Source organism: Anopheles merus, chromosome 2L (genome assembly GCF_017562075.2).
Source record: "Anopheles merus strain MAF chromosome 2L, AmerM5.1, whole genome shotgun sequence".
NCBI lineage: Eukaryota > Metazoa > Arthropoda > Insecta > Diptera > Culicidae > Anopheles > Anopheles merus.
This window is the reverse complement of record NC_054083.1, coordinates 21,398,233-21,410,894: the sequence shown is the minus strand read 5'-3', so window position 1 is coordinate 21,410,894 and position 12,662 is coordinate 21,398,233. Positions and strand designations below refer to the sequence as shown.

The 12,662-nt window shown below is 45.7% G+C and overlaps 3 protein-coding genes across 3 annotated transcripts; 2 read left to right on the top strand and 1 right to left on the bottom strand.

Annotated features, from left to right (window-relative positions):
• The first annotated feature begins 4,427 nt into the window (after window positions 1-4,427).
• On the top strand, window positions 4,428-6,764 carry LOC121594006 (integrator complex subunit 9). The gene is made up of 3 exons (XM_041916839.1): window positions 4,428-4,530; window positions 4,607-4,798; window positions 4,869-6,764. Exons 1-3 carry the CDS (start codon window positions 4,522-4,524, stop codon window positions 6,657-6,659), a joined length of 1,992 nt encoding a protein of 663 aa, XP_041772773.1. The 5' UTR covers window positions 4,428-4,521; the 3' UTR covers window positions 6,660-6,764.
• Window positions 6,765-6,788: 24 nt separating this feature from the next.
• Window positions 6,789-7,941, bottom strand: LOC121594007. The gene is made up of 2 exons (XM_041916840.1): window positions 7,075-7,941; window positions 6,789-7,011 (listed from the first exon to the last, which is right to left on the bottom strand). Exons 1-2 carry the CDS (start codon window positions 7,557-7,559, stop codon window positions 6,882-6,884), a joined length of 615 nt encoding a protein of 204 aa, XP_041772774.1. The 5' UTR covers window positions 7,560-7,941; the 3' UTR covers window positions 6,789-6,881.
• Window positions 7,747-8,524, top strand: LOC121592282. The gene is made up of 2 exons (XM_041913681.1): window positions 7,747-8,240; window positions 8,314-8,524. The coding sequence occupies exons 1-2, from the start codon at window positions 7,747-7,749 to the stop codon at window positions 8,441-8,443; spliced, it is 624 nt and encodes a 207-aa protein (XP_041769615.1). The 3' UTR covers window positions 8,444-8,524.
• The last annotated feature ends 4,138 nt before the right edge of the window (window positions 8,525-12,662 follow it).

The window sequence follows — 12,662 nt, the reverse complement described above, 5'->3', positions numbered from 1 at the left end:
GACTCTTTTTTTTAAACATTTGTCTTAGTCCAGTCCAAATATGTAGTCAAAGATCCTTCTACTACTTTGCGTAACGTCCTACGTGGACATGGCGGCATACATATAGGATTTTGAGAGTTATTCAGTAACCATGCAACCTGATAGTCAGTGCTTGCAATGGGGATACGGTCCATATAAGGCTTGAACCCATGACGGGCATGCTATTAAGTCGTGCGAGTTGACGACTGTACCACAAGATTGCTTAAACCAAAGATTTTTCTGAGCAATTGTGCAAAAAAGGTGCATTTTTATCTCAATGGAACATTGGAACTTACATTCTGCAATTCTATCTGTAATCTATTAAAAAAAAAACGATTTGCGGTTATTCACAAACACGTGCACTGTTCTACGCTCGTAGCACAGTCCTAGACTGTTCTACAAGCTATTTCTCGGAAAACAATCCCACCGCACCTATAAGCAGTGTGGCCAGATTATTTTGGCGGTTTTCGGTAGGCGCATCAACATTTTATCGATAGTTTTCGGTAGGTTAAAATTCGAAACTTAAAAGAAATAAAAGCGAAAAAAGTCTTAAGCGAGATGGGGGCGGGGAGGAGGGGGGAGGTGCTAATGCGCAAAATGAAAGTTCCATCTCACGAGAATATGCATCCTTTATCTAGGATATCGATTAGATTTGGTTCAGCGATTACACAAATGAAGATTTTGCTGAAAAGTCGATTTGAAAATTGGAATTCTAAGCCAAAGAAGGACTAAGATGCACATTTTTTTTCTCAATGGTGGCAAGTTTTTTTTTCTCGGGGCTCCACGCGACCGCTTAGGGCCGCAGCAGTGCTCCATTGGATACGATTTTATTGTACGTGCTGTCATTTGATTTTCGCTGGATTATTTAGATTGATTTGATTGTTCGGCTTAGTTTTATAGTTCAATGATTAAAAAATTGAGATTTTTTTCTCGCAAATATGAAAAAATATTTTGAAAATTCTTATTTTTTTTTATACTGGATCAATTTACCATCCTGAAATGCAAACTCCCATACAAAATGTATGACTTACCCGTGTAGGTGGTCATAAAGGTGAGGGTGTATTTTTGGTCATAGAAACGAAGGTTAAGGCAGCGGTAATCGCTACTGCCCAAATAGCCAGCTCGTACTTTATAGCTGATTTAAAGCTGTTTAACGAAAAATCGGTCCGATGTCGTACTTTGTGGCTGATTAAGAGATAGACGGTACTTTGCGGAACTATGGAGCTTTTTAACAGGCACATGGTACTCTTTGGAACTTTGCGGCTGATTAGCACTATATGTAGGGTTCATGATGGAACTTGAAGGCTTGTTAAGAAAGGGTGCTGAACTTGGTGGAACTTTATAGCTTTTTAATGCATGACATCGGTTCAAGGTGGCTCTTGTCAAAGTGTCAAAGACAAACGCCGGCAATAATCTCATTGCTGCTGCACAAGTTAGATTCGTTAAATGAAGAATGAATATTGAGTGAAGTGATTGTGAATTATCAGTAAATTGTGTAAAATTTTGTGTAATTCATCAATACAAAAGATTAAAAAATATACATATGTGTTTAAACGAAACAAATCTTGTTGTTTATTTCATCGATGACGCTTGCTTGAAAGTAAAACACAAAGAAAAATAATCCCTGGCATCGTGGCATAAGGAAGCTGCTTAGGCGCTGTTTGAAAGACCCACATAGAACTTTGATGCTGTTTATCTACTGCAAAAGGCGAATTAGAGCAGCGATCTTTAGCGTGCCAAAATGAGCTGCTTAAGCAATTCTGGCTATTTGGGTGCGAGCGTGAGGGCGTGCGTGCGGAAAAATCAAAATTGTTTGATTCTGACGCATGCGGTAGCAAACTGTCACCCGCTGCGGGTGTCAAATTCCATACATTTTCAGAAAACGCACGCACGCCCGCATCAGTGATTACCGCTGCCCAAATGGTTGCGTTCTCAACAGCCCAAATAGCCAGCTCGTACTTTATAGCTGATTTAGGGCTGTTTAACGAAAAATCGTTCCGATGTCGTACTTTGTGGCTGATTAAGAGATAGACGGTACTTTGCGGAACTATGGAGCTTTTTAACAGGCACATGGTACTTTTTGGAACTTTGCGGCTGATTAGCACTATGTGTATGGTTCATGGTGGAACTTGAAGGCTTGTTAAGAAAGGGTACTGAACTTGGTGGAACTTTATAGCTTTTTAATGCATGACATCGGTTCAAGGTGGCTCTTTTCAAACAGTCAAAGACGGACGCCGGCAATAATCTCATTGCTGCTGCACAAGTTAGATTCGTTAATTGAAGAATGAGTATTGAGTGAAGTGATTGTGAATTATCAGTAAATTGTGTAAAATTTTGTGTAATTCATCAATACAAAGGATTTAAAAATATACACAAGTGTTTAAACGAAAAAAATCTTGTTGTTTATTTCATCGATGACGCTTGCTTGAAAATAAAACACAAAGAAAAATAATCCCTGGCATCGTGGCATAAGGAAGCTGCTTAGGCGCTGTTTGAAAGACCCACATAGAACTTTGATGCTGATTATCTACGGCAAAAGGCGAATTAGAGGAGCGATCTTTAGCGTGCTAAAATGAGCTGCTTAAGCAATTCTGGCTATTTGGGTTTTAACCGCCGACAGCGAGATTCAAATTCAAATTTGAATGATTTTCTTTGACGAGCAATTCTCGGAATCCCCTCAACTGACATTTTCTAATTATCATGAACATTAAATTTTAACGGATAAAATTTTGAATTCAAAATGCGCATCAGTGCAATAAGGGCGGTGGCAACGCTGATCGGATGCGATTTTATCGGACCAGATTTATATGGGATTTGACAGATAACGTCGGACCTGCGATTTCGGCGTCCGAAATTATCTGTCAAATCCCATATAAAGATTTGATAGGCCGTCCTATAAAATCTCCCCAAATAGCCAGAATTGCTTAAGCAGCTCATTTTGGCACGCTATAGATCGCTACTCGAATTCGCCTTTTGCAGTAGTTAAACAGCACCAAAGTTCTAGGTGGGTCTTTCAAACAGCGCTTAAGCAGCTTCCTTATGCTACGGTGCCGCGGATTATTTTTCTTTGTGTTTTATTTTCAAGCAAGCGTCATCGATGAAATAACCCAAGCGCCACAGATTAAGCTTAAACGACTGGAAAATTGAATATCCATAGAAAAAAAATGAAAGCTCCACAGCTTCATTGGTTTGATCAATAGATGGCGTATTACAACTCATCATTATATTGCTATCCTTTTCTTGCAATGTGTTTCGACAAGTTGCATTTTATTATGACCTATATAGCCTTCTAACTTTCTGAGCAAAAATCTATATAAATGGTCGTGTGGTTAGATACGTGGGTATCAACACCAATGACCATTGCTCAAATCTCACTTGCTTCAGTGCTGGTGGTTTCCGTTGGAGTTTAGTATTTAAACAATCGTATCGCCGTTCTAGTTCTAGCGATGCATAACTTCAATGCGAAACCATACAACAGTACAGAGGAAATGAGAAAGCTCTCCTCCAAGCGATGAAGCTCAACTGGTTGGGGTATCCCACCAACAGATAGCGCCACCAGCTTTTTTGCTATTTTTAGAATGCATGAGTCGTTTGGCGTCTGCTAAACGAAGTCTTTCTATATTCCGTTTAGGTAGAGAACTTGAGTCGTTTAGAAGCCGTTTAGTGGTCGTTTAGTGGATTTGTGGCACTTGGGAAATAACAGGATTTGTTTTGTTTGTGTTCATGTGTATATTTTTAAATCCTTAATATTCATGAATTATACAAAATGTCACACAATTTACTGTACAATCACAATCACTTCACTCAATATTCGTCCTTCAATTAACTAATCTAACTTGTGCAGCAGCAATGAGATGATTGACGGCGTCAGACTTTGAAAATTTGACAAGAGCCACTTTGTACCGATGTCATGCATCAAAAGGCTATAAAGTTCCACCAAGTTCGGTACGCTTTCTTAACAAGCCTTCAAGTTCCACCATGAAGCCTACACATAGTGCTAATCAGCTGCAAAGTTCCAAAGAGTACCATGTGCCTGTTAAAAAGCTCCATAGTTCCGCAAAGTACCGTCTATCTTTTAATCAGCCACAAAGTACAACATCGGAACGATTTTTCGTTAAGCAGCCCCAAATCAGCTATGGAGTACGAGCAGGCTATTTGGGTCATGCGAACAAACGTTGCCAGCGCCCTAAGTAACAATTGAGGATAGCAATCCTTGAAACAGCATCCCAAGTGCCACATATTAAGCTTAAACGACTGAAAAATCAAATATCTGTAATTTTTGGTAGGATAAATGGAAATTCGGTAGTTTTAGGGCGGTCATCTGTGAATCGGTAGGCATATAAAAAATCGGTAGGAATACAGATAAATCGGTATTTCTGGTCACTCTGCCTATAAGGACCGTCGATTTCGATTTTGACAGCTCGATTTGTTTACATCGCGCCGAACCGGCGTAAACAATACGAGTTTCGCTCCGTTACTGTATTAAAATTTGATTATTTTAAGATGAAATTAGTAAGTATCATTGCTTTAAAGCAGATTTTAAGCAATTGTGATGGTGGCGAGTGATGTTTACATGTTTACCTTGCAGTACGCGTTGAGCGGTGATCCGGCCAAACCATGCTACGTGCTCAGCTACAAAGGCTTGATGATAATGCTGGACTGCGGTTTGTCGATCAGCTCGGTGCTGAATTTTCTACCCCTGCCGTTGGTGCAAAGCCCAAAGTTTCAGTGTTTGCCAAACTGGAACTGTCGCGATTCCGACATACAGCTGGAAGATGGGGTAAGCTAGAAGGAGAAACCCTCTTCGATCCGATTTGTTTAAGTTTTGTTGCTCTTCAATCCCCTCGTAGGAGATAAAAGAATGCTGCGGCTGTGCGTTCGTCAATTCGGCGCCGGAGTTTGTGCCACCGCTCGAGAAGCTGATTGATTTCTCCGAGATCGATGTGATACTGATCTCGAACTACACGAACATGCTCGCCCTGCCGTACATCACCGAGGGGACGGGGTTCTGCGGCGAGGTGTACGCCACGGAACCGACGCTACAGATCGGTCGCTTTTTCCTCGAGGAGCTGGTGGAGTACATCGAAGCCTCGCCGAAGGAAAACACCGCCCGGATGTGGAAGGAGATCCAGCACCAGCTACCGATGCCGCTGAACGATGTGTTTAAGCCGAAAAATTGGCGCCACCTGTTCAGCATGGACGCGGTCAACAAGAGTTTGGCACGCGTCCGGATGACCGGGTACGACCAGAAGCTGGACATATTCGGCGCACTGCAAGTAACACCGATCAGTTCGGGCTTCTGTCTCGGTTCGAGCAATTGGACGATAGTTTCGGGACAGGAGAAGATTTCCTACATCAGCGGCTCCTCCACACTGACCACCCATCCGCGACCGATCAATCAGACGGCGTTGAAGTATTCGGATGTGGTGATTATGACGGGATTGACACAGGCACCGCACGTTAACCCCGACGCAATGCTGGGCGAGCTGTGCATGAACGTGATGATGACGCTGCGGAACGGCGGCTCGGTGCTGATACCCTGCTACCCGTCCGGCGTCGTGTACGATCTGTTCGAATGCCTCTCGGTCAGCCTGGACAATCAGGGCTTTACCCAGATACCGATGTTTTTCATCTCACCGGTGGCGGACAGCTCGCTCGCGTACTCCAACATCCTGGCCGAGTGGCTGTCCACCTCCAAGCAGAACAAGGTGTACATACCGGACGAACCGTTTCCGCACGCGAGCCTGGTAAAGAACGCCAAGCTGAAGCACTTCAAGCACATCGATTCGGAGGGCTTCAGCACCGAGTTCCGGCAGCCGTGCGTGGTGTTCTGTGGCCATCCGAGCCTGCGGTTCGGCGACGCCGTACACTTTGTCGAGCTGTGGGGCAGCAATCCGCTGCACACCATCATCTTTACCGAGCCGGACTTTCCGCACATGCAGGCGCTGGCCCCGTACCAGCCGCTCGCCATCAAGACGGTGTACTGTCCGATCGAAACGTCGCTCAACTTCCAGCAGGCCAACAAGCTGATCAAGGAGCTGAAACCGGGCGTGCTGGTAATACCGGAGAACTACACCCAGCCGCCGGCCATTGCGCCCCAAAAGCTGGACCTCGTCATCGATCCGATACCGGACAAAATGATTATAAAGTTTAAGCGCGGTGAGGTGATCAAGCTGCCGCTGAAGAGAAAGCGCGGCCGCGTCTACCTAAACCCGAAGATGGCGAAAACGATCTGCCCGCAGGAGGTGCAGCCGGGCGTTACCGTGTCGACCGTGACCGGGGTGTTGCAGGTGAAGGACAACATTCACGACCTGCTGCCGCTCGAGCCGACCAAGGAGGAGCTGGCGGACGAGCAAAAATCGAAACCGGCCGGTCCACCGCAACCGTACAGCCAGCTGCGCACCGTCCGGTACGAATGGGGCACGCTGGACATTAATCTACTGCTGAAAAAGCTGGCCCAGGATGGGTTTACGGATCTGAAGGTGGAGCAGGGCAGTGCGGACGAGGTGACGCTGCTGCTTCCGTCCGAGGATACGGTGATAAAGGTGAGCGAAAAGAGCACAGACATTGTCTGCGGGGGCAAGCAGTCGCTCCGGTTAAAGTTGCGCGATCTGCTGCTTCAATGTGTGCAAAGCTTTTGAATATTAACGCTGGGGAAGTGTATAAGTAGCTGATAAACTTTCTAGTGTAATGGTAATTTTAATATACTTCTGATGAAGCTGACACGAAGCTGACGAAAACGGGTTGAAAACATGTTCAGTTAGAGAAAGAAATTTATTCATTATTATATTTTACATTACTATTATATCATTTAGAAAAGGGTTGCACAATTTCACTCGAAATTTGCAGTAAAGTGCCACACTTCAGTACCTTGGCAGCATATCCTCCCAGCTGTAGACGTACAGTTCGATTCTCACACAGAACACCCGCTTCTGGCCACTCTCAGCAACCAAATCGATGCGCCAAAGTTTACTAACATTCGGTGAAAAGTACCTGAAAATGTAGATATTCCTTTAGAAATTAAGTACATGCAATAACTTTGCTACCTATCCTTACCGGAACGGTTTGTAATCCACCAGTGCGTCATTGATCCTGTACACACCCTTGGTAAGGGGACAACGTAGCGGTGGTACACTGTGTCCCAGCACTTCCCCCAGCGAACTGGGGCGCTTTTCGGCTAAAAACTGACAAACATCCCCAATGGCCACCGGTCGGTCGATAAACGGACGGCACTGGGTCGCATTTTGGCAGATCTCGATCGAAACGGTCCCCGTCGTAGCGTCCGTAATATTGCGCCGCACTCGCAGCACACCACTGATCACGTAGTGCGTGTTGTTCTGTTGCGCGATTCGCATGTCGGACAGGAAAATGGGTAGATCATGCTGCCAACGACACTGGCCGACACGGTCGAGAAACAGCGAGTGCTTTAGGTCCGGCTCGAGACCGGACTTGATGCCGTTGTAGAAGTATGGCTCACCCGGTCGTATGCCGTTCAGTGCCACCACCAGCGCGCACAGTAGCGAAGTGCGCAGGCGCAACATAATCACGGTAATGAGCCGCACATAAAAGCGATATGTTGCTTTTTGTATAGCTCAATTTCGGCGCTCGTTAGTGTGATCAAAATCAAGCTACTCTGGTTAATTAAGCAGGGCAGGGTAATAGAGTACTTTACAGAACAAGGCCACCGATCACCGATCTGTTGGCTCCATTCGTGTCACCGTTAGCGTCATGGTTAGACGCACCTGTTTAGTGGTCCTGCTGTTTGTTACCACCATCCTTACCCCCCTCGATGGAGCGCAGGACATTTTCTCCATATTGAAACCGGTGGGCAGTCCGGTTGGCTCGGTCGGGCGCAAGAAGCTTTTCGTGACGCGCGTCGGCCAGTGCGCGGGCAAGAAAAACCTGCCCGTGTACGTGCCGGATATGCGTATTGCGGCGCACAATCGCACCAGCTACGTGGTCAGCGGAGAGGTATACTTTCGCGAGAACATACCCAGCTATCGGCTCTCGGTGGCGATCAAGCAGTGTGACGACATGCGGGCAACGGTCAACTGTCGCCCGTTTCTGAGCAACATCGTCAATACGGACGGGTGCGCACTGCTGCAAGCATCGGGCACGATGTACGGCGAGTATTTGCAAAACTTTCGGCCCCCGTTGAAATGCCCGTTCTGGAACGGGACGTACGTGATGGGGCCAACGCTGGTGGACGATGGTTTGGTGAAGTGAGTGAAGCCTGAAGGCTGCAAATGAGGGATTTTGGGTTTTACCAAAGGAATGTAATTTTACCTTTTGCAGATATTTGCCCGGTTCGGGCAGCACCTATTGGGAGGTACGCATGACGGGTCGCATACGGGAGCGTTTGATGTACTGCGTGGTGATGCAACTGAATGTGCGGCCGAAGAAGTCTTCCAGCAATCGTAACTAATTATCACAGTACGGGAATGGCATTGTTGAATCTGAAATGTATTGAAAAAACAAAACATGGAAATAAAGTTTTAAATTATTGGAAAAGCGGATTTTATAGCATCACGCCTCAAAGTATGAAATCAGCATGTAAAATTTGCCGCGATAACCCTATAAGTGCGCTACTACTTAGAGATGTGCTCCCGGAGTAAGCATGAGGGAGTTGATTCGTTCAAGTGACTATTGAGATTCCACTCAACATGAAGCATAAAAAATTCAGAAATAATTATCTAAAAATTTTAAGCAGATTTGAACAGTGTCCATATCTTAGAGGTGTATGTGAGTACCGGTACTATATAGGAACAATATAGTCTTAGCTTCGTCCGTTGCAACAGATTCTTTGAGGTGAACTGATTTTTCACACTGTAGAATGACCGGTTGGCAGCCAGCATCCTTGCGCGCAATTCAGCTTGTATGCTATTGTCGTTGCTGACCTTTGACACAAAATAGGTGAATTGTGAGACGACTTCAAAAGTGCATTCCCCTATCTGTACGTCACGCCTACGAAGATTCTGATTATTTATTGGTAGGCCCGCTGATGTTGCCACCATCAGTTTGGTCTTTTCCTCGTTTATCTGCAATCCGAGGTTCTCTGCCGCCTGCTCGATCCCTTGGTAGGCTTCTGCTACATAGGAGAGTTTTCCATCCACCCTCACCTGGCATGTGACGTTGGTCATAGTCATTCTAACTAGCCTTATCAGTTTGGCCGGGATTCCAAATGAGCTCATAGCGTCGTACAGTTTTACCCTGGCTATGCTATCGTATGCGGCTTTGAAGTCTATGAAGAGATGGTATGTGTCGTGTCTGTATTCAGCCATCTTCCGCATGGCCATCTTCCGCAAGATCTGCCGCATGGTGAAGATCTGATCAGTGGTTGATTTTCCGTTTCGGAATCTTCTTTGATAATTTCCGACTATCTCTTCGACGTGCGGGACACGACGATCCTGAAGGATCAGGGAGAATATTTTATAGGAGGTATTCAACACCGTAATACCCCTGTAGTTGTTTTAATCCAACCTGTCTCCTTTCTTGTATATGGGGTAGATGATGCCGAGATTCCAATCACAAGGCATCGATTCGCTATCCCACACCTCAATAACAATTTGATGAATCTCGTTTTCTAGTCGTGCACCTCCATTCTTGACCAGTTCGGCTGCAATTCCGTCGGTTCCGGGTGCCTTGTTATTTTTCAGCCGACGGATAGCCTTTCGTGTTTCTTCTATGCTAGGTGGCAGTAGCATGTCACCATCTGCTAGTGGCGCTTCTAGCTGTTCATTAACCTGGTCGTTGAGTAATTCATCAAAGTACTGAGCCCACCGCGAGAGGACCTCTGGCTGGTTACTGACCAGATCTCCATCCTTGTTGCGACAGCAGGTTACCTTAGGTACAACGTTGTTTCGGTGACCTGCTATCGCTTGGTAAAACTTTCGTGTCCGTACGCCTCTCTGGTTTGCTCGAGTTCCCGTATGTCCTCTTCCAAAGCATGCTTCTTGGAGCGGTGAACTCGTTTCTCTTCGCGTCTGAGCCGTGAGTATTCCTCTGCACATGCCCGCGTTCTATGCCGTTACCGCATTGCTCGGTATGCAGTATTCTTACGTTCGGTCACTTGTCTGCATTCATCGTCGAACCAGTCAGATTTGGTGTTGCCACGACGTGTTGGGAGTATATTTCTTGCACAGTTTATTATTTTTGTTTTTAGAGCGCTCCGCCTCTCGCTCGTAATTTCATATCTGTTTTCTGGTAGTAGAGACTCGTCTAAAGCGGCTTTCAATTCCTGTTAGACAGTAATGAACGCTTCGATTCTATTGTTGTAAAAAAATAGTCCAGAAAGCGTACATGATTTACTAAGGCACCGTTGACTGATAATAATGATTAATAACTATAACTACACAATTTCAGCACCACTTCGGCGAATATTGAGAAGCTTTGATTTAATTTTGGAACGAAGACAGTCGGACTTTTAGTGGATCTCAAAAGCTTCAAACCTTTTTTTAAATGTATGCATGATTTTCCGAGATTATTAGAGTATCAAGGCCAATGTTTTTTGCAGAATCATATCAAAAGAGTGCCTTGAACGATGTGTGAAGAAGGTTGTCCAATGTGTGGTCCAAGGTGTCCGACTTTAGGATGCCGCCACTTTACACAAAATCGTTAGTTTTTGGAATCGATTAATACATACAGTACATAATTTTTTTGTGGTCTGAATTACGCAGAGTAAAATAATAATAGCCCTACCAACATGTGTTTGCACGATAATTTTGAAATTATCATACCATAAAGATTGATGGGAGGAGATTTTTTCAATTCAGAATGTTATGATAAACTGTTTGCGCCTTTCTGGGACTGGGAAATAGAAAAAAATCACCTTCTGATAAATGCTTGGTGCTTATTTTGTACCACCGGAAAGCCTTCTGCGATTGTAGAATTTTAAAATTGGTTAAAAAATTCTTGGAGGATGAACTGTTCTGAATGCGCCCTCCCCTCGATAAAACCGACTATGCACTTTGTTTCGTGAAGCCGACCAAACGCAGTAACCATTGCTGTCCTTAATGCAGTTACTCTGATAGCAAGCCGTTTGCTTATTTCACCGGCTACATTTAGAAAAAAGCAACTCCAAATTCTAAATGGAAGAAACTGCAGTTTGGGTAAGTTTCGATAAGCGCCTCTCATTGAACGAAATTAACGGCCATTGGCGTGGCTTTGCTTTCAGAACCACCTAGCCGAAATGTTCGACATGACCGCGCTCACCGAATGGCTTCAGTCCGTCGATATGCTGTCGATGGTCTTTTTCGCCTGTGGCGTGGCGCTGTTCTACTTCGTAATGAGCATGGCACTCCGCATCATGTCCCTGCTGTTTTGGCCAACGGTCGTCATCATCGGTTTGCTGGTAGGTGCGTCCTTTTGCCGAGCGATATGATCAATGTTTTACTCACCCAAGCAACAACGCAAACGTGTTTGTTTACAGTTTTTTCGAAATGATTCGTTCGCCGCCCTAGTGACGGAAACGGTCAAGCGCGTCTCGGAAACGGCCCTGAGAGAAATTCTTCCCGTACAGTGAAATTTAGCGTTTTTTTAGAAATAAAATAAAATTTTATTACACATCACAATTTTGTACAACCGTGCGAGGGGATTTTGCTGCTCATTTCAGCACGTTTGGTACGACCGTATCACAACCGGCAAGGTAGTTCACTATGACGTACATTTGGGCGGCACACCACAGAAACGCATACTGAAAGCCGGCCATAATTAGCAGCAACAGTTCGATCAGGGGCTGTAAGAGTTAGTGGTAGGTAAAAGTACTTAAACATTAATTGTGCTGTACAGTTGGCAGGTTCGATATAGCGCCTTACCTCCGAAAGCAGCAAAGTGCAGACGATGATTTTTTCCGCACAGTAGAGCAAAAAGCCCGCACTGGACACTAGCAGAAACAGGGTAAGGGCGGCCGAAAATTCCACCAAACGGACCGCTACCGGCATTTTGTCGGTAGAAGGCACAACGAAACCACGCAGCGTTTGAACTCGTTTTGCCGTTGACGACGAGAGTTGCTGTGGCTACTACGTTCTGTGTTACCCTGTGCGTTGTTTGAATAGCCGTACTTTAGGGTAGGATTGCTCTCAGGTCCTTTTCGTTAACCGTTTTCTTGCATCAATTCTCCACGAATTTAAATGAAATCGAGCAAAAAGCATTTTCCTCAAATGTCCCAAAATCGAGCAGCTTATCGAGCAGAGCTCGGGGCAGCAACAAGTTTATTCGTCCGTGCCTTCGCTTCTCCGCGATCCATGCCGTCCTGCAGCCTGGTTGGCACCGTTCGGCATCCCTACTAACCCGAATTCGACCCTGCGCAAGCCCTACGTTGCGTTGTCGTACAAAATGTAAACAACATCGGAATCGAACCCTTCCCCTCCCTGTTGGCAGTACGCAACATCGAAGGCTCCCCCCTCCCCCGCTACGTTGTTGTCATCCGCAAGCGTGCACGTGCTGTGACGGGTGGGTTGTGCGCGCGCGCGCTCCTTTTTCCCGCCACCGTTTTTCCGAGCCACGTGTTGATTGTTTACCTGCGCGCCATGTGCCAATGTTCCTTCACCGTGTGCCCCAGCTTCTCCGACGGAAAGCACACATCGCCTCCCCCTCGGCGCGTGGTGTCAATTTTGGCAGTTGGCAGTGCAGCAGTGCGCAGGACC

Excerpts from the sequence above, each read along its gene's own strand:
- LOC121594006 (XM_041916839.1), top strand. Across the intron at positions 4,799-4,868 it reads ACATACAGCTGGAAGATGGG|GAGATAAAAGAATGCTGCGG; the intron begins GTAAGCTAGAAG and ends ATCCCCTCGTAG.
- LOC121594007 (XM_041916840.1), bottom strand. The coding sequence starts at position 7,559 with ATGTTGCGCCTGCGCACTTCGCTACTGTGCGCGCTGGTGGTGGCACTG. Across the intron at positions 7,012-7,074 it reads GTGGATTACAAACCGTTCCG|GTACTTTTCACCGAATGTTA; the intron begins GTAAGGATAGGT and ends CTACATTTTCAG.
- LOC121592282 (XM_041913681.1), top strand. The coding sequence starts at position 7,747 with ATGGTTAGACGCACCTGTTTAGTGGTCCTGCTGTTTGTTACCACCATC. Across the intron at positions 8,241-8,313 it reads GTGGACGATGGTTTGGTGAA|ATATTTGCCCGGTTCGGGCA; the intron begins GTGAGTGAAGCC and ends TACCTTTTGCAG.